Source organism: Callionymus lyra, chromosome 8 (genome assembly GCF_982586985.1).
Source record: "Callionymus lyra chromosome 8, fCalLyr1.hap1.1, whole genome shotgun sequence".
Taxonomy (NCBI): Eukaryota; Metazoa; Chordata; class Actinopteri; order Syngnathiformes; family Callionymidae; genus Callionymus; species Callionymus lyra.
Window position 1 is genome coordinate 9,956,323 of NC_141825.1, and position 21,385 is coordinate 9,977,707.

The 21,385-nt window shown below is 37.1% G+C and overlaps 1 protein-coding gene across 1 annotated transcript; it reads left to right on the forward strand.

Moving 5' to 3' along the window:
- Positions 1 to 3,556: 3,556 nt before the first annotated feature.
- Positions 3,557 to 20,066, forward strand: st8sia2 (ST8 alpha-N-acetyl-neuraminide alpha-2,8-sialyltransferase 2). Its single transcript, XM_087797074.1, has 5 exons — positions 3,557 to 3,877; positions 8,872 to 9,006; positions 9,074 to 9,331; positions 13,718 to 14,011; positions 19,057 to 20,066. Exons 1-5 carry the CDS (start codon positions 3,753 to 3,755, stop codon positions 19,331 to 19,333), a joined length of 1,089 nt encoding a protein of 362 aa, XP_087653200.1. The 5' UTR covers positions 3,557 to 3,752; the 3' UTR covers positions 19,334 to 20,066.
- Positions 20,067 to 21,385: the final 1,319 nt, after the last annotated feature.

The following is a 21,385-nucleotide window of genomic DNA, read 5'->3' on the forward strand; positions in this document are numbered from 1 at the left end:
GTCTAAGCTCTTCCCTTGGTTTTCACCCGCCCAATTTATCAGAGTGTGTTTTCACACACACCTTTTTTTTTAATCAATTCTCAGTAGACCCGTTTGGTTCTGTTGATAATCCATCATCGCTGGACCGTCCAGGCTGCTGATGAGGGAGCGGAAAATGATACCAGAACTGACGGCTGCGCTGCCATTTTGACAAAAAACCCTTTGAATGTCAAGAGTGAGGGCGAATCCAGCTCCTTAATCCTGCATTCAACTAGAGGGAGCCGTGCGGCGATTCTCGACTGATTTCCCAGATTCCTGCTGCCGCACCGGGGGTCCGAAAGAAAACATTTCAGAGAAAGAAGGGTGGCGTGCTGGAAATGTAAATGAAGCCTACAAATATGAGGCTGGTTGCAGGTGATGGGAGTTTATTTATAGCTCAGGAAGATGTGGACATCAGCGTCACCTTCTATACTCAGACGCGTTAACAAGACAGACACCATCCTCGTTCTCTCACATTATTCTTGTGAATATCCAGCAGGTTTCAGAGTTGATTTCCGAAAAAAGGAAAAAACCCCATGAGTCCTCCGCTTCCTCTCATTATTTCACCCTCATGTGTCACTCTCTGTTTTCCCTGTAAAAAGTCCCAAAAGTCGTCCAGCGTTTGAAAGAATCGGGGTGATTGAGAAATGTTTCACGTTTCTTTTTCCGAAACGTCTTCAATCCCAGAGCTATTTGTCAGCGTATTGCGCTTCCAGTGAGCTATAAAAAGATGCTCCAGTTAGCAAGAAACGGGGCCACATGTGGTTCACACAAGCTTAACCCCAATTTCATCAGAAAGTACACGGTGTCAGTGGAACTCTTGAAGGTGATGAAAGAGAACACGCTGGTTTGACTTGAGATGTTTTTGTGTTAAAAGCAGAGGGATACAAAAAAAGTAATAGATACATTAGATGAGAAGACATGTCTTTATCATCCTACATAGTCTACCTGCCTCGTGTCCTCATTTACAGGTGAATGATTCTGAAGCACAAACGTCTTCAAAAGTAGTTTTGGAATTGCCATAAATGGTGGTTATGGAATACTACACACTAACTCAGGAGGAGACAACGCTTTTTGATGGAATGTGTTTATCAAATTAAATTAACCACATATTAACATTAATATAATTGTGTCATTGCTGGTATTTCCATCACTGCATGTCATCGTCACGCCACGTCTGGAACTGGACTGTGACGAGTAAACGCCCCCTCTGACCTTGAGGATGATAACCTTGTCCAACCCTTGCCATTGTTGGGAGACTGTTGGAGTTAATGATAATAATGAACGGCTTGGAAAGGATTCAGACGGACGAGATGAAAACTCTGTGTTCTTCTCTCTTACGTGTATACAAGTAAAATGTGTGTTTTCAACCTTTACCCAGACACGACATAAGGGATACCACGAACACATTGTTTTCGGGTTTCCGGGTCACCTTGACCCTGATATAACAGGTTAAACCAGATCTGATTTCTTTTGATTGTTTAAGTAAAATTAAGTCAGATTCTAACCTAACACATTTAGATATTTTTGTGAAGTTAAGTGTTCGTTTTTTTAAGTGCTGCCAATATTTCCATTGTTCTGGCGCTCTATTTTTATACTTCATTGACATGTAGAGGACCAAGATATAAATTTATGCCGAGCACAAATGCATGACATTCTCCATCATGACAATGCTAAAAGTAAGTATATATGAAGACACAGTTAATCTGGGATTATTATATTTGTAGTATAGTCCGAGGTCTTTCCTATGGAGTTGAATTTACAGACCATTGCCAGGATCTCGCTTCGCTTGAGTGTTTGAATAATGTTTATTAACAAAATTTGTATTGGTGAATATTCCATAATCGGGATTGTAAGTGGTGTGAAGTCATCAAGTTTTAATTGAACTTCCTTTTCAATCATGACAATGTTTTCAAGTTAATACTTAATAAAGTTCTCCCACGTCTGAAATCTCGGCGAACAAGAGGTTACGAGTGAGAAGACCATAATGACTGTAATAATGGGCTTCACTCCTCCTCCAGCCAGCTGTAATCACGTCCCGCTTTGTTTATACACAGGTCCCTTGGACGTGGAGACTTCCTGGATTGATGACTCTGCGTGACTAACCTTCGTGTTGGACCAATTTCAAGAAAAAGTGGAGACTGAAATCCAGGAGAGTCCAGAACTCTACAAGTTGAGATTGGAATTCTTCTAGTTAATCGGGATTCTAATCTCTTCTAGGAGAATTCCAGATTCTCCTAGTAGAGATTAGAATTCTACCAGAACAATCTTTTAGGTGAACTATCACTTAGCTAAGCATTGATAATTATCATAACAATGTTTTGTACTGTATATTTACTGCAGTTTTTAACCTTAGTCATGGTTGTTGTTGTCTTTTCTTATGTAAAGCACTTAGTGATTCTGGAGGGTTTTATATACGTTAATATACATCATAATAATTATATCATCATTATTATATCATTATTACTACTATCATTTCAACAATGCAGAATACAAAATAATATAACATTCAAAACGAAACTATTTGATATCAAACTTAACCTAATTTATTATAATGTACACCTTTGTAACTGACTTGCTGAAAAATATTAAAACATTTGCTATGTAGGCAAAAAGAAAGTATAGTTCACCAAAATTTTTTCAGGTCTGCACAAATTTGAAATTAAATTTTTGAACAAGCCAACAATTCCAGTCTCCACTGTGATATATATGTTAATTAAAAGAGAGTTTTGTACAAACAGACACATCAGTACAATAGAAGTCCAAGATCTATTTAAGACCCACTCAAATGTACACTTAAATCACTGCAGAAAACTGACCAGAAACTGTTTCCTTCAACTGATAAAAATCTCTAAACTTAGGAAAATATTGTCACAACATGATCTGGAGCTTGTAATCCATGCGTTTGTGTCTTCTCGCCTGGACTACTGCAACAGTTTGTTTTCATGTCTTAACAAGAAGGATCTGTCTCGCCTGCAGCGAGAATTCTGACCCGCTCAAGTAGAAGAACTCACATTTCTCCGATCCTTAAAACGCTTCACTGGCTGCCAGTTTCTTTCAGGATCAACTTTAAAATTCTGGTTCTTGCTTTCAGAACTATTCATGGTCAGACCTTCCATCAGTGATCTAATCCGGATTTACACTCCAGCTCGGGCTCCGAGGTCTGTGAAAACATCTTAAGAACATTTTTATTCATGCAGGCTTTTCCTTGATTTTCTGGAACTCCTGTGTTGTTTCTCAGTGTTATCTTGACCTTTAAAGTATATACTTTATATAATATTGTTTTGATTGTTTAAGCGCTTTGTGACCCTGGTCTGGAAAAGCGCTCTATAAATACAAATTACTTACTTACATCAGTTGCACTATATATTTTTGACGAGTAAGAAATATATTTGTAAAAAGATATTAGAAGAAAAGCTTCATACGTTCGAGCCCCCTCACCTGGAGCAGGGGGGCGGGGGGGAGAGACTTGAAGGTTCTGTCCCTTTAAGAACCGAGTCAAGCCGCTCTCATGGCTGGATGAAGGTGCTTCCAAAGTTTGACTGGGGAATACTGCGAGCAGCGAGCAGAGCTGCGGCGTCTCTCTGCCGGGGAAACACACGCTGGATCTTCGCTCCTGCACAGAGGGAGGCGGGACAAGACCCTCGGTCCGGGCAATGGAAGCCCCTCAGTCCCGGGGATCAGAACAAAAGAAATGAAGGCGCGGGTGTGAATGGACAGAGGGTTGGCGGTGAATGAAAGAGAAGAAGAAGAATAAGAAGAGAAACATGGTCCCCAGGACGCTGCTGTTCGCCCTCGTCACGTTGCTGGTCCTGGTTCTGATCATTGATGACATCGTGGAAGTGGAGGAAGAACCGGCGTGAGTACCGTCTGTCTTTTTCATGGGGGGTCCAAACGAAGAAGTTAAAAAAAAAAAGGATGAGGGGGTTCAGCAGATCTCAGGGGGGTTCTGGTGTTTGTCTTGCAACAGACATTGCATTTCCCACTTCAAGAGTGTGGAACCTGAAGCCCTTAAACGTCTCATCCTGACTCCAGGGGCTCCAAAGCTGCATCAATAGTGTATTTCTATACAGTAGAAGCACATAAAGGCAAGACTATAATCCATCTTTATCAACATTCTTGAGTGGATCTCTCTCATATTTCACACCTCCAGGTTCTCAATGCAGTTACCCAGACGTGCCTGCTCATAATGAGGACATATTGGTCTGTGATGCGTTTTGGGAAAAGAACCTCAAAACCAATTTTCTGCTGCTGCATAAATGTACTTGATCCAATAAGAACAGTGCTGGAGCTGCCTCTCCTGTGTCTGGTCCACAATCCAAACTGTTAATGAAAAAGTGATGAGAATTATAAAATATATGTTTTGATGTCGATGTAAAGACACAATTTCTCAAAAGAAACGTCATGTTCTAGAAAGGAAAGGACTATTTATTAGTGATGGTGGGATGAAGCTTCATGAAGCAGTGTCATTATGTTCAGACTCCACTAGATGGCGGTCTCTGCACTATTTTCCTTTGTTTTAAACACCTGTTCTGATGAAACTTTACATCATTTTTAAACTGATGGTGCCACCTACTGACCTGTAAACAACATGACACTGCTTCATGAAGCTTCATCAGACCATCACTACTATTTATCTATATAGAAGTCTCATATAGAACACCTTCAAAATGTTCACCAAAAATGTAATTATTTAGAATTTGCCTTTGATCCTATGTCATTTTAAATATAAAAGTATTATTACATTGCCTTCGTGTTATAAAGTCACTGTTTCATTACGTGACATCTGATGATCAACTTGATTTTATTAATTTATTTGCAGCTTAGCTAGTTTAAAAAAAAAAAAGGTGCTAGTTGTGGTCAAAGGTTGTAGGTTAGTTGTAGGTTAAAGAAAAAGAAAAACACAAAGGATATTTAAAGAACTGTCTATGAAAGGATCTGTGAGCAATCATTGTTATCCCATCAAATGTCTTTCCTTCAACATCAGTTTTACTCTTATGGGACGTCTCTGTACAATTGCTGACCTAGAAAAACGTATTTACCTTAATCTCGTCTCTAACACTGGCATCTTTTTAGGTCGCCATAGCAACACATATATATGTTCCTTCGAGTTGATTTTGAACAAACCATTCAGCCGGGCCACACAACAGCACCTGGTGAGCCAGATTTGAGCTCAACACGATATGTCACGATAAGTTTAGTTTTTTATAATTGCCAACAGACATTGTAAAAATTGGTTTGCCATGTGATTGACTGATTATATCTCCAGGATTCGCCCTTGGTAGCTAGGATAGCCTTCAGCTGCCACGATACCCTTAAAACAAAGGCAAACAAGAGTCACTGCAACCTCCTCACAGCCAGACACAGACTGTGGTCTCACTTGGAATTGCATTAAATCTTATTGTAGCAACAAAGGTATGTGAATAGAAATGATTGAATTTTGAAATCACCTCTCAATTGTTGCAAAAATGGTTCTTGTGGTTTCATGAAGAGACGTTTTCAGTCTTGAAATATGTTGCACAATGTGCCATTTACTTCTTGTGATTACACTTACAGATGGTTTATTGTTTACTCTGAAATAGAACGGCACAATACGTGCGAACAGAAGAAGACCTTGACTTTTCTCAGCGTCATAAAAAAATTCTATTGATTTGCTACGTTAGACTTGATCATCGATCGATAAGGTTTCTGGAGAGTAACAAGGCTCCTGCTTAAAACAACTGAAAGGAAATCATTATAACACACATTATTCTAAAAAATAATTGCAATGGAAAACCTAGCCCTTATTTAGTAAACACGGGTAACTTTAGCCAATTGCTAATAACATGCTAAAAAAGAAACAAAGTAAAAAATAACAGATATAAAGTTATAACAAACACGATGAATTGACCTGCAAACAAGATATTTAATCTTAAAATAATTTAGTTGTTGGCAAGTTTTAGCCCATAATACTGCTTAGCTTATACTATGCTAAATGTAATGGAAAACCCAGCTCTTTTTCAGTAAACGCTGGTAACTTTAGCTAATTACTAACAACATGCTAAAAAAGAAACAAAGTAAAAAACTAAAAATTTTAACAAGATATGTAATCTTAAAATTGTTTAGTATTGGCAAGTTGCTCCTAATACTGCTTAGCTAATAGTATGCTAAACGCTAACAGGGTAGGAGGGAAATATAGTTCAAGTACTACATTGTTTTTTAAAGCTTATGCAGGTAAATAAGATAATAGAAAGTACTTTTTGTGTGTTTTAAAAGCCAAATTTTGTGGATTGTTGTTTTAAAATCGAATAATATAGATGACAGTCGTGGTTGAATAAGCCAATTAAGATTGTGTTAAGTAGCTTTTTAATACTCCTGGGTTTAAAACAATTTGACAAAGTATACATTTATTTAATCAGAAAAGATCTTGTACTCCCTACACAAATTTGCAGGGGGGAAAGGAGCATAAAAGTGATTTGGTCTTGTAAGAAATATTAGTTGTTATCTGTGTCACAGTGAAATGATAAAGCATTGTTAATGTATTATTCAGGTTCCCCCTCATTAAGAAAGAAGGTTACGTCCAATGCTCACATCGACTGTGATCTGGATCCGTGTCGGCGCAAACAACAGGTTACAACGAGTCCCACTTCCTGCTTAATTGCTCCACGTTTCTCCTCATTACGTCAGGAAATGGGTTCCGCGTCCAAAAATACCGGCGTGCACACATTTCACCTTCAATTGATCTTAAAACAGAGCGAACCAAGCGGCGAAGGAGACGATCAATCAGAGCGAGAGGAAACATCTGTTCGCTGAAAACGCGGGGAATTATTCAGCAGCTTTTACTCATCACGGACAAAAAAAAAAAAAAATGAGGTTCCAATTATCACAACGAATGTAGTTTTCATCCTTTTTTCTTCTCATCTTCCGGTGCACAAAGCTCTCAGGGTGGAAGTATTGATCTTCTGATGGAGGAGGTCACTTCTGATCTGAGTAATCATGCTCCAGAGACATCCATGCTTTTTGTTTCGAGTGTTTTAGAGTTTATGCTCCGATTTCCTCCCAGCTAGTCATCAAAAGGCTCTTTAAACGTCAGCACTGGACATTATTTTCACTTACATTCTTTACAAATAGCTGCGACAAGGGTGAGAGAAAATGACACTATAATAAAAGTGAATCATCGTATAAAGTCTAATTTAGTTGTACCTTAGAGAATGTCCAATGATGCTTGCTAGCATAAACATTTCCAGGAAGCTAATAATAGCTAAACTTGTTGTTGCTTCTTTAGCATCGCAGTTAAGAAGCTAACAATAGTAGGTACTTTAATTTACTTTCCCATAAAGTTCAAACAATAAATAAAACTTGATTTTCTCTTGAATGAATAAGAAAAACGAAAAGGGAGTGATTAAGTTATACCCACCATTCTTTTTTTAATGCATGCTAAAAATCTTTGTAGCATTGCCGCTAACAAGAGTAGGTACTTAAATTGACTTTCCCTTTTCCAATAATATTCACACTATAAAGAATAACTACACTTAAAACTGTTTCTTTTAGATAAATAGAACACAACTTTATGCGTCGCATTATTCTTAAGTTATATCGAAGAGAATGTCTAAGATTATTTTTTTGCTAACACAAACATGGCCATGATGCTAATGATAGCTATTGTTGTAGCATTGATGCTAAGAAGCTTACTTTTCTTTTTTTCTATCATGTTTAGACTATAAAGTAAAATTAGATTTAAATCACACTTAAAACGGTTTATTCGGAAATAAATAGTACAAAAAAATATAATAAAACTGTACTCTTGGCATGGCTAATAATAGTAGGTAAGTAAGTTAGTTTTATTTGTAATAACAAAATAAATGTGAATGTTTTAGTTGTACCCAAGAGAATGTCCAAGATTCATATTTGAATGCTTTCTTTCCCTTTTTCCATAATGTATAATTAAGTAAACTACAATATAATTAAGTTTAATTATACTTGAATCACACCTAAAACTGTTTCTTTGTAAATGAATATAACTTTATTTATAACATGGCTGTGATAATAATAATAATCTCTATTTATAATGAAAAAGAAATGAGAATGCTTTACAAAAGGAGGGACACAAAACCAAACTGTTGTACTTAAAGTTATAAATAAAATCAATGTTATTATTTAACCAAATGTTATCATTAGCGTGACAATGTCTTTATTTTTTAAATAAATACATGTACAGTATACATTCTGTCTTCCCTCAACATCAATGATGTCGTGTGCTCATATCTTGTCAATTAAACTAACCGTTTAAGACTTTACCGCACATTACACATTAACCCTTGTGTTATCTCAGCGTCAAGGAGTCCCCGAAAACAAATGTTATTGTTTCATCCCTTGTGCTGACCCTGAGATAACAGAAGGGTTAAATAAAATTAGATTATCAAAATAAAATACATAAAATATGAGAAGTTGCATTTTTCATTTATAAAAATAAAATACATAATAATTCATTAATATTGAGTAGAATAAAATGTATTCATGTAAAATCAAACAGTTTATAAAATTGTTAGAGCAATTCAATTGTGAAACATGTCCACAAATCTAAATTATTAAGCTGTTCAAAATATATTATCCTTCGCGGTATAATATCTAATGGTGCATCTATGCAAGAATGAGGAATTAAATATTGACCCCTGGATCTTTTCCAAGTATTACAGCCACTCAATTCCATGACTCTCTCCATCCGTTCATTTTCTTTCCAGCTACTTTTGGCGACTGTCAATCACAGGACACATGCAGACAGACGACCACTCATATGGATTTAGCGTCACACATGTTACAGGAAGTTGAAGTGCCTTGTTCTTGATGTGATTTTTTGTTCCTTCATTTTCCTAGAAAAGCCTCCGCTCACACGTATCCTCCTACTCTGACGAGAGCTACCAAAGAAGCAACAGTTCATCCTATTTTTAAAAGTTCCTATCTTTCATCTGGAAACTGGACCTTCAACAGAACCCTCTCCAACATCATCAGGTAGAAGCACAAAAAAACGTTCAATCCGACCCGTTAAAGGACCACTCGTGACACTTCCTGTTTCCAGGAAGAACATCCTGAGATTCCTGGACCCGGAGAGAGACATCTCCATCCTGAAGGGGACCTTGAAAGCCGGGGATGTGGTCCACTATGTGTTCGACCGCCACAGCACCACCAACATCTCGCAGAACCTCTACCGCCTGCTGCCGCTCCAGTCACCCATGAAGAACCAGCACCACAGGAGCTGCGCAATCGTGGGGAACTCTGGGATCCTTCTGAACAGCTCCTGCGGACCGGAAATCGACTCTCATGACTTCGTCATCAGGTATTTGCCAAATATTATTCCGTGCATGTTTAGATTTTTAGCTCAGACTTGGACAAAGTGAGGCCACGTGTGGCCATTTGCCTGTATCTACCTGACCCTCAGGAGGTCAGTGTGATACTATTGATAATTATTTTATTTTTGAAGCATTATATTCATGTTTTAATTTCTATATTTTATTTACCCCTTTACATTTATAATTATTTTCAAGAACTCTTTTTCACTTTATGTATGCATGATTAATTTAATAAGTACTGTATAATTATAGCATGTGTTGCTTTACAACAGTTAAAAAGTATTTTTGGTCCTTTAAATTAAGTAATATAAAAATAGAAACATGTTTTTCCGCATAGTTCTTGAGATATTCACCAGTTAAAATTCAATTAAGATGTAAAAGGAAATGTTCATTTATTTTAATCTTATTAATCATTTTATATCATTACTACTGTCTTACTTGGATCTATTTTTGTATTTTCTCCTTGTTATTCATGTTTTTTCCCAAAGTCCCACATCGTATAACACATTTTCAATTGTTTTTTGGCTTTATTCCCTCTCGCAACACTATACAATATGAACCCTTTAGTTGAATCTAATAGCCCACCTCTGATAAAGTAAGTGTTTCTTATGTTCCACAGTGCTTCACTACCTTTTTTAATTTGACCGCTAAAGCCGCTGCTGTCGCACAGCAGACATCTATAATTTCATTTAATGCTCGACCGACTTCAAATTTTTTTTTAATCAAGATGGAATCCAGCGCTTCAGACGAAGAGTAATTAAATGCACAATTATACAAGATATTGACATTTTGCAGCACAAGCAGAAACATGTTGTGCTTTTACGAAACAAACCCCGACGTTCTCCGGAGTCATTCTCCCGTTCACTGCAGGATGCGGGAGAATCACGGCAGTAAATCCATTTATGATGTGAGGTTTTATACGTCTCCAGAAGACCTCCTGCAGATTTTCTGGGATTTGGGTGACTTGGGTCGGCACCGAGGCCTCCTCCCACCTTACCTCAAGAGAGTCTAGGCCCCCTATCTTCTATCTACCCATCGCTCCCCAGATCTTTTTCGAAGTTGCTGCCAAGAGAATCCTCTCTTAATAGAGAGCAATGTTCTCTGAGCTGATCCTTGTTATCTAATCACTTTGAATTAAATCAGTATGTATACATTTTCTCCTCTAATACCTCTGCCAAGGAGGTTATGTATATAGTACAATCTGTATTCCTCTTTCCATTAGCAAAACAGTCCTGAATTCATTTATTCATTTTCTGTTCTGCTTGTTACCTTTTGGGGGTCGCTGGCTACTGGAGCCTATCCTAGTTAATTCAGGCGAGAGGCGAGGGACACCCTGGACAGGACGCCAGTCTGTCGCTGTACACACAAAGACACACACCCATTCCTACTGACAAATTCCCCAAGTTCCCCTAAGTTAAATTTTAAAATTGGGATTTATTTTTTAAATGATTAGAATCTGGCGTGGTTCTTATAGTCATATCCCGCTTTGTTTACAAAGAGAGTCCCTTGGAGGTGGAGACTTCTAGGATTGATGATGCATGGTGACAATCATTGAGGTTTGACCAATCACAGCATAGAGGGTGTGGTTATGTAAATATTTCAATGAAAAGAGAGTTTTGTACAAACAGACACATACTGATGAGGACAATAGAGTCCGACATCTATTTAAGACTCACTTAAATCAACACATTAGTTGAACTTTAAACATTATTTTGAATAATAAATCAAATCTCTAGAGTTTTGTCTGATAACTGCGCTAAGCTAGCCTCAGACAATTTCCCCTCTCAGTCTTAACGAATCTTGAATCGTGAAAGGTATTATATCATTATAAGGTGTTTGAAATTAGATCCTTGGTGGAGGTATGTGCCGTCTCTGTGCTTTTCTAGTTAAATGCTAAAAAGAATGGCCTTCTATGCTGGTGTTGCAACAGTGAAACTGCCATGAAGTAAAATCTCTTATTTTGATTTTGCCAATTTTAGTCTTGAACATTTGTTTACAATATGAGATCAAAACTCTGGTTCGCTTCCTTTTATCTTCTCTCAGTAATACTTCGAAAAAAAACAAACCCACTGCTGTAAAGCTGTAAATAACATGGACACTCAATGGGCGGGTCGTCTACACAAAGTAACGTAACTTAGTTAATAAAAGAAGAATCAATCTTTCTAAATAGAGTAATAATATCAGAGTGTTACTTATTGATGCTTTAATAAATGACATTCTATTTGAGCATTTTACATTCTGATCACATTTAATTTATAGAAAATGATCAAATTTGAAGCGCCTTTGACTCAGACCAGTTGTAATTGGGCCGGCCAGCTTGAAAGGGTATTTGACAGGATGAAGAACTGCCTTGTCAGAAACCTTCCTCTCATTAAATATGACTTGAACGTCAAAGCAGGAAACACAGGTCTCGATCGATTGTCTGCTAAATGTTTTTCGTTTTTTCTTCCGTCTCTTAATTGATCTGGATATTGACTCCTCTCCTGTCGGTTCTGATGGACTCGAGTCCTGATTTTACACTTCAGCAGAATGATAATATTCCCGGATGCTGGCTGCTGTCGAGGGAAGCGAAGCTTGGCATCTTGACACACGGAGGAGTATCACATGTTTCGGAGAGAGTCTGTCGAGTTAAACAACAGTTCAAGTCAGTCGCGGTGAAGCTGACTGGCAGTTATTCCGGCAGTGAATCTCACATTTATGCCGCAAATCATCCTGTTGTCCGATGACTTGCCAGTCACAGCTATCATCTCACTCCCCCATCTTTTACCATGATTAGCGTTTAGTGTTGGGTTGTCACCTCATCAGGCCATCATAAAACACCACCCGTCTGTCACCTGCTTGCTGTTCCTCTTGCTATTCATTTCCTTCCCGACAGCGGTTTGACTTTTTAACGGCGGCGCTGGAAGATAAATTGAAGGACAACATAGTTAATCGGCAGTTGGTTTGTCCTCTGGTATTGCTGCCTGCAGACTGATGGCCGTGGAGAAGGTCAGAAGACTCTAGAGATCTTAAAATCAGGTTTTTACTGAGTATAAAATGTGACATTAAACCCTCTAAAACATGGTATACTGGTGACCTTTCCAGTGTGTCATTCTCCTCTTGCCCTATGGAGCTGAGACTAGTGGTGTGTGTTGTCAAGATACAAGCTGATATGATACGTATCACGATATATTGCTATACTCTGGGAATATGGATATATTTGTAGTATTGACAATTCGTAACTGATTTAAAAGCTGCTGGAGTCAACAGTATCCTCTTGTCCTCAGTCATTGCCGGGATCTTGAAGCATTTCATTGCTCCCTTTACTGCTGAGCGCGTAATGACTGCTGCCATCTTGGGGCTGGAAGTTTAATTGCAACACAAGAATGAAAAAACCTTGTGAATATTTATGTGTTTGTTGTGAATTCGTAAAGATAATTATTTTTATTTCGACACACTTTATTAAAATACAAACCATAAAAGAATAATGATGAAAAATAAAATATGGAAAGAATTATTGATACTGTGCTCATAATTATCGATACAGTATTGTGAAAGAATATTGTGATACATCAGATATTCTATCACACATTAAGCTGAGACATAGAAATGGAATTAACGTTTCAAGATGTTCTTTATTAAAATAAAAGCTAGAATAATGTTATAATTACCTCTACCAAGGAGGTCACGTTTTTGTTTGTGGCTAAAAAAAATGGATACACACAAATCTTGATTATGTGACAAGGATGACGATGGTTACATGTTAATATTTTGTCAAATACATCATGGATCTAAACATTAGCGACGGGTTAATGAAGCTTCGTGATGCAGCGTCTTCATTTTCAGAATGCTGTAGGTGGCGCCGTAGGTTTGAAAAATATGTGAAATTTCAATCAATATTTCAGACAAATTAAGAGCAGGGAGCGCCATCTAGTGGGCTCTGAAGACGACGATAATGGTTGATGAAGATTTATTGGTCCATCAATTTCACAAATTATTGTTTTGTAAGTATAAGTTTGGTCGATCTCTGTTGTGCAGAACAAGATGTTCTTGCTTTCTAATTATAATGATGGTTTTTCTTGACAATTCCTTTTTTTATTGCAATGTTTTTTAAATATGACTTAAATTTCATTGGATTTTTTGTGCACCTACTTTAGTACTGTTAAATTACTATCTCCAATTATAAAATATAATCTTGTACAGAACATTTCTATATACTTATTCTTTCTTATTTTTTATTTATACATTGTTTTTCAAGACTTTTCTTGTACTTTTTGTATATTTATGCAACTTTTTTTGTAGACATATTTCTTCACACTTCTTCACATGAATTAATTGGTTAAATTCTCTCACCTGTTGAAATAAAAACCATCATTTGTTTCTGCCGCTCTCAGGTGTAACCTGGCCCCGGTGGAGGAGTTCTCTCAGGACGTGGGACTCCGGACCAACCTGGTGACCATGAACCCGTCGGTGGTTCAAAGAGCCTTCCAGGACCTCGTCACCGACGAGTGGCGGGTTCGATTCCTGCAGCGTCTCCAGAGCCTGAGCGGCAGCGTGCTGTGGATCCCGGCCTTCATGGCCAAGGGAGGGGAGGAGCGCGTGGAGTGGGTTCTTCGCCTCATCCTGCTGCACACGGTCGACGTCCGCACCGCCTTCCCCTCGCTGCGCCTCCTGCACGCCGTCAGAGGGTAAGACGCATCCCCCCCCGCTGAGACGGATCTTTGAGAAGCAGATGCTTAACAGGGGGGTGTGTTCTGATCCGCTGCCAAGATGGTTATTTTAAGTATTCGGACCAGCAGGGGGGTTTTGCCCTTGTGGTAAAGAGGTACTACCTGCTGAGACTGAATCCTCAACCGATTTATTACTGTTTTGGAAAGTAGGAGGCAAGAAACTGTCAAGGAGAGGTGATGGTATTGTTCTTTAGACTGTTTTAAAATCATGGCTTTAAGCCCACTTATTGTTTGTTTTGAAACATAACATGCAAAACAAAGGTTACATAAAAGCTGACCTAAAAGTCAGTTGAATTTGGTTATGATCCAGATCACTGTCAGGAAACATATCTGCACTGACTTGAATGGTCTTTAAGCGCTGCAGCTCCAAAATACATTTATTCTGATGTCATTGTTGGTCTAGTGGTTAAGATTCTGCACCAGTTTGATTCCCTTTCTGGACTGTCCAGTTTAAGTAAAAAAAAAAAATTCAAATTGTCTTTTAAAATTCATTTTTATTGATTTTAATTGTGACTTAAATGAGGGGCTTCTGCTCTCACTCTGTTTTTTCTACTGATCCTTCTCAACTTCTTCCTCGCAGCTTGTCTCTAGAAACAGAAGCAGATTTTTTTTAAAATATATAATCATTCATTCATTCATTCATTGTCTACCGCTTTATCCCTCATCGGCTTGACGGGGAGACTGGAACCTATCCCAGTATCATAGGGCGAGAGGCAGGGGACACCCTGGACAGGATGCCAGTCTGTCACAGGGGCACACAAAGACAGACAACCATTCACACACAATCATACCTATGGAAAATTTAGAGTTCTTAATCAACCTCTGTACATTTTGGACTGTGGGAGGAAACTGGAGTACCCGGAGTAAACCCACGCAACACGGGGAGAACATACAAACCCCTATTAAAAACTCATTCATTTTTAGCTAAAACATGTGTCAAATGTAGAGTTTGGTAACCACTGGCTGGATTAAATGTCATTTCTAACTTGAAAAAACAAACTTAAATTTGTCCAAAATATAACATGATAAAAATAAATACAACACAGGTATAATATTTAAATATAGTATATATAATATATGGGGGGATAAATGTAATTATACGTTTGAGTATTTCGACTTGCGATGAGACTCAAACGTAATAAATGTATCTATTTTGTTATTTTGTTGTCACGTTTCTCGTAAGAAATTAGCAGCAAAGTTGCTGAACACTTGGATTAAGGTCAACATAAGATGATGAGATTTAACTTGAAGTGCTACTTTGAAAGAAACTATTTGTGTTTTTTCTTTAAAACAATATTTTTAACACAAGTTGCTGCTGCTTCTGTTCAGTGTTCAACAGCATTGTCAGTGTTCGATCCCTGTTGGGTTTAAAGCTCGACGAGAACAAACCACTGCATGAAATAAAACCTGCGGAGGCTTCTCAGGTTGCCAGGCAACCAGCCCGAGACGCAGCGCAGATGGACAGATAAACGGCCGCTCGCCGCATCAAACCTCTCCGAACGGTGCCGACTATTCTGTCAGCTAAATACCAAATCCTTCACCCGACTTTAATCCCGTGAACTCCTCTGTGATATTCAGGAATGAGATGCAAATGCGAGCTCTGAGACGCTCGATCGCCGCCGACTTGTTTATTCCTGTTTGTGTGGCTGTCAGACTGTGAAGCTGTTGCTAACAGATAATGAGCTCGTCTTCTCACGATCGTTATTTCTGAAGACTGTATTTCTGGGCTGCTCAAGGACGCCCTGTTGCTTCACACGTCGTGTATCTTCGTGATCTTCGTGTTTAACATATCACTTGATATTTACCAATAGAGTTGTATTATTAGCGTTCGATTTAAACACATGACACGGTGGCAGCATGTGTATTGTTTCATTGATTTTAATTGTCTAAATGGTGTTTTATTTCGGACAAAATACCAGATTTTCTCCAAAGTAAAATTAACTGCAACTTGCAATGTAACTTGTTTCTGTCGAGTATACTCAAAAGAATAATCCTGTAATCTTACGAAAATGAGTGAAACACAAATATAGGACGGACTGTAAAGCATTATCGTGTGAGATCTAGTTTTTAATACACATTCTCCATAATCTATAGAGATCCTCTTTTGGACTCCTACCTTTTCAAAGACTCGTCAATCAAATACTGGCAGTTAATTGTTGCAATTTTGATTATAACCATCCTTACTTTTTAGCCATACTCACAGGGACAAACGGTGTCACGATGAGAATGGTCACAAACAAAAATGTCATTATAACATGAGCTATCAAATAAATTTGATAAACAAAAATATTGCAATATTGTTGAATATTACATTGAAAAAAAAAAAGTAAATGCTCATATTAACACAAACAATGTAAATACCAGCAAAAACAAAAAAGATAAACAGAAATGTGATCTTTAGTCGCCTAAAAAATAAACAATACTATTAGCAATGCCTGAAAGATAAGATGTTCATTTACGACATTCAGGAGGATTCTGATGAATTGGGCGAACAATATCTAAATAATACTTTCTCCTTTAAACGTACAGAAGTTTCACCACGTTTTAAAGGAATTGCCAGATATTTTCTGACATATTGCTGAAGTAATTTAAAGTATTTCCAAACATGCTTGAAAGTATTTGCTAAGACAATTTCCATGTTTTGCCAAAAGCGTGACCTTTTCCCATAATGCCGCAGGGGCTGGATATGCCCAGATGTACCCACCAAGGATGTCAATTATGGGATGAAGAGGCTCACCCATAAAAAAGAACTCTGTTTAATAGAGGCTTAGGAACATTAATAATAAAGTTTTTATGATTAAATGCTTTAAGCATTTGGCCAACCATGCTGACATGTCATTAGGTAATAAGTTGTAGTGAGTTTGGCAACACTTTTAAACAAGAAATGTGTCAAACACTGTTTGGTTGCTGTACAAAAATGAGAAAAGAAGACTCTTTGAAATTCTTCTTAACCTGCTGTTGGCTATTTTTACTCTCTTCCACCTTTTCCCTCCTTCAGCCTGCAGGCGGTTTTCCGTGTGGAGATGCAGAGGTCGTTCTATTTAAAGTCAACCACGGTCATGAAGGACAAATACTGCAGGTTTAGAACTGAACCGCTGCTGGTGATCAGCATTCTGCTCACTGTAGGGTTTCATTATCGCGGGATTGACATTGACTTGTCGGGATATCTGCTCCTGGATCTGAAGTTCAACCTTATCCACTTAACAAGACCATCTCTCGGGGGGGCGGGGGTGTCACTTCCACATGAGGATACAGTCAAGATGGTTCAATTATGTAAACACAACTGGACGACCAAGAACGAAAGAGATAAATTATGAGTAAAAAAAAAATATATATATTTTATCAATATTATAAATAACATAGGGAAAAAAACAGAAAACAAAAATGTCACTATAGCAGAAGCTAACAAATACATTTGATAAACAAAAATATTGCAATATTGTTGAATATTACATTGAAAAATTAAAAAAAGGAAATGCTCATATTAACACAAAAAATAGAAATACCAGCAAAAAAAAGAAAGAAAAACAGATATATGATTCTAATAAATACTTAATAATAATGATAATGAATCAAATAGCATTATTTAAAACAAAACATATATAATCATATATAAACATTTTCCAATATAATCAAACAAAATTTAACTTAAAATTGGGGAGAATTTAATTCTATCACTGGAAATAAATAGAAAAAAACACATTTAATGTGACAATAAAACTTGACCTCATTACCTACCGATAAATAACAAAAACAATGTTAAAACCAATCTTTCAACTGATTTCTCTACTTTATTCGAGAAATAAAGTAGCAAAGATAAGATTTGTCCTCTTCCCTGAGCCTTCTTAACTGATCACACGCCTCATCTGCTATTCTCTTTGAGCTTCTGCAGATGTCACATGGCGCCGTCTCTCAACCCGATACCCTCCTGATACGAACCTCCTTCATTGAACTGCTCATTATCTGAGACGATGATCTTTGTGCGTCAGGAAACTGGATACAACTGGACACAGTGACTGTGTGTTGTTATAAGTGGGCGAAAGAGGAACTGAAGAAGAATCTTGACTCTATTGCACATGTTGGCATAGTGTTGTTTTTTCATTCGGCACTTTTATAACTGGAATCTCAAAAATATTATTTAAATAAATGTAAACAAATGTTGGAATAAAAAATAATATTTAGGATAGAATATTAAAAGAAACATTTATTGTATAATAAAAGGTAAAAAAAGTGTCATGAGAATGAAACAAATAGTCTGATTCTGGACTGTTAATAAGTTTCCTCACCACCTTCTGACTATTATGAGAGTAGAAAATAGCTGCCTCGTCGTCATGGCGATGAGAAGTACGCTCACTGGAGTTTTATGTGTTTATTCCTCCTATGGGAACGGAGCAAACGACCCGACTCACGACTTTCTTGACTTTGTCCGGAAAGTCTCTCTTGCAGTTGCGTGTCCTTCAGGTCTTTTCTCATTTGCAACTTTTATTTGATTTATTTTTTTATCTTCACTTTATAAAACACATACAAGTATATATCCCCACCTCATGGTCCAAAGCCCTTTTAAATTCTCCTTTTTATTAGAGCAGATAAATTAATCTTTAACACCCAGTAACAGACAATATTCACTATATTCTGGACATACATTTATTTCAACGTTCTTTTGCAGAAGATGTTTGATATGAGAACAGAAAAAAATTGATGATAAATTGATGTTGGTTGAGACAAATACATTATTCTATACAGCATATGTTTATTGAAATTAATTCATATAAAAGAATGAAAAACAAATGTTATTTGAAATAAATATGTTAGGCACTAATGATTTGTATTACTTGAGCCCCCTTATATTTTGAAATAGTCTGTGTATTTATAAAGAATAATATATTTATAATAACGTTAAAATATGCATAACACTTTAGATGCTTTTAAATACGATTCTTGGCTCATTTCTGTTGTTAAATAAATATGTGTCGTCATGGATACTTGTTGTCTCCTCTCGACAGATACTGGCTGACCAACCATGTCCACATCAAGCGTCCGACCACGGGCCTCCTCATGTACACGCTCGCCACCCGCTTCTGTGAGGAGATACATCTCTACGGCTTCTGGCCCTTTCATCTGGACCCGGGGGGCAAGCCGGTGAAATACCACTACTACGACGCGCTGAAGTACGAGTACACGTCCAGCGCCAGCCCTCACACCATGCCCCTGGAGTTCAGGACGCTGAACAGGCTGCACAGACAGGGGGCGCTGCGGCTACATACCGGCACCTGCCGCTAAGAGTGACCCCGATGAGACTTGAGTTCAGTTTTCAGTTGGTAATACATTTGTCTTTTTGTGGAACTTCTTACACACTTGATTCCACTTCCACTTGAAAAAAATAATTGAAAGATTTTTTAAGATAATGTAGTGTTGAACGCAACCGTTAGGGGGCGCCCCTCGATAAACTGAGCGATGGTGTCTTAACTGCTTTTTCTGTATTAAAAGGTTAAATGCGAGTTTCCAGTCATCTTAAACTTTAATTTAAAGTTAGTTCTGGACATAAAGGAATGAATACAAAGGTTTTTTTGAATATCCAACTTGTAGTTCTGCTATAAATTTGGTCATATTTAATTTGGAAAAAAAAAGGTTGAGGTCCAAAAGGTATTTTTCAACACAGTCACACTTCAAATTCCTTTTTTTAATTTTTTTTTGGTTGCCAAAGGAGACGTATGAATGCCAGGAGAACTCAGAAGGAAACAGGAGTGCAGCAGCTGTTCATATAAGTCTATTTGCTTAGTGCAAACTTCTCTCCAAGATAAACCGGCTGCTCTAGAATGTGTCGTCAGGACGTGCGGCTGGTTCCATGCCCATCGTTCTGACCCAACGCCGAGTGCAAAACAAGATGCTGCGATATATTTGTGCCTGAATTAAGGGTTTTGTGAATGTTTAAAACGTTTCAGTTTGGTTTTGAAGTCAAACAAACTGTATTTGTTTGCTTCAATAAAAGTATTTTGTCACGAGCCTGCAGTCATGTGATGACTTTAGATCCGGGGCCTTATTAAGTTGCAGAGCAAGACGAGAATAGACATGAAAGATGTGTTTGACGTCAGAACGGCCAATAAATATCTTTTCTTATCTGCGGCTGACGACTGTCACAGAGTCTGTTGTTCATTAACCTCGATCGTCGACCTGGAGCATGAGAAATGTTGTCATGCTCACTCTCCTTCTACCATGCGGAATCTTGTTGGATTGTGGTGAAAAAAGAGCTGAGCCAGAAGCTTAATTTAGAGCAGGTATTGGCAATTCAATTTCCTCGAGGGCCACATTATATATATAAAATCACAGAAAAAAGGATATGAAAAATGAGCTTTAGTCTTAATGTGACAGATTTTATTGTTTTATCTTTGAATAATAAAACTTTGAATATTAAATAAAATGTACCATTTAAATTTGAATACATAAAATGCAATTAATTGTAAATTAATCAAGTCAAAATTACGATGTAAATATAGAACTTTAGGAGGAAAAATATAAATAGAGAAATAAATGAATCAATAACGAAATAAAATCAATATGTATTTAAAGAATTTATAAATATAAAAATGAAAATAAAGAATATAAATATGAGGCAGAATAGTACATCATATAAAATAAATTGGGAAGGCAATTACTATGAATATTTATATTTAAAGTAATTATAATATACTTGATGGATAGATTAAGGAAATAAATATTTAGCAAATAAATAAAGACATAAATCAGATCAATAAGGAAATACAGCAATAATTCCATATTTGAAGAAGATATTCTTTTGATAAATGTAAAACAATAAAAATGTAATTTAATTGGGAAATAGCTTGTATAAAATATATTTTAAATGAGGGGGGGCATATAAGTCAACATAAATATGAATATGTATTTGAGAAATATCTAAATAATGTGTAAAATTGTTTTTATCTTCAAATGTATTAAACTCTTACCAGGTTTTGCCACCCCCATGAAATTAACTAAGGCTTGAATTCTGGAATTTCTCAGAATGTATTATATATGGTTTAAATTGTATCTAAATTTGACATATTTGAATTTTTGGTTTTTCTGGTAAGTAAGTAAAGATTAATTCTTAAGTACCTTTCTAGACCAGGGTCACAAAGCGATTGAACAATGAAAACAATACACATTTAAAATATATACTTTGAAAGATCAAGACACATAAGACAAACACAGGAGTCCCAGGAAATCAGGGAAAAGTCTGCACAAATAAAAATGTCTTAAGATGTTTCTTGAACGAGTCAGTAGATCATCAAACACAGAGGGAGAGGAAGATCGTTCCAAAGCTTAGGAGCAACAGCC

What these genes read in the sequence shown, in the direction of transcription:
- st8sia2 (XM_087797074.1), top strand. Translation starts at nt 3,753, where the DNA reads ATGAAAGAGAAGAAGAAGAATAAGAAGAGAAACATGGTCCCCAGGACG. An exon ending in GAAGTGGAGGAAGAACCGGC is followed by an intron (nt 3,878 to 8,871) that starts GTGAGTACCGTC and finishes TCATTTTCCTAG; the next exon opens with AAAAGCCTCCGCTCACACGT. An exon ending in ACCCTCTCCAACATCATCAG is followed by an intron (nt 9,007 to 9,073) that starts GTAGAAGCACAA and finishes TCCTGTTTCCAG; the next exon opens with GAAGAACATCCTGAGATTCC.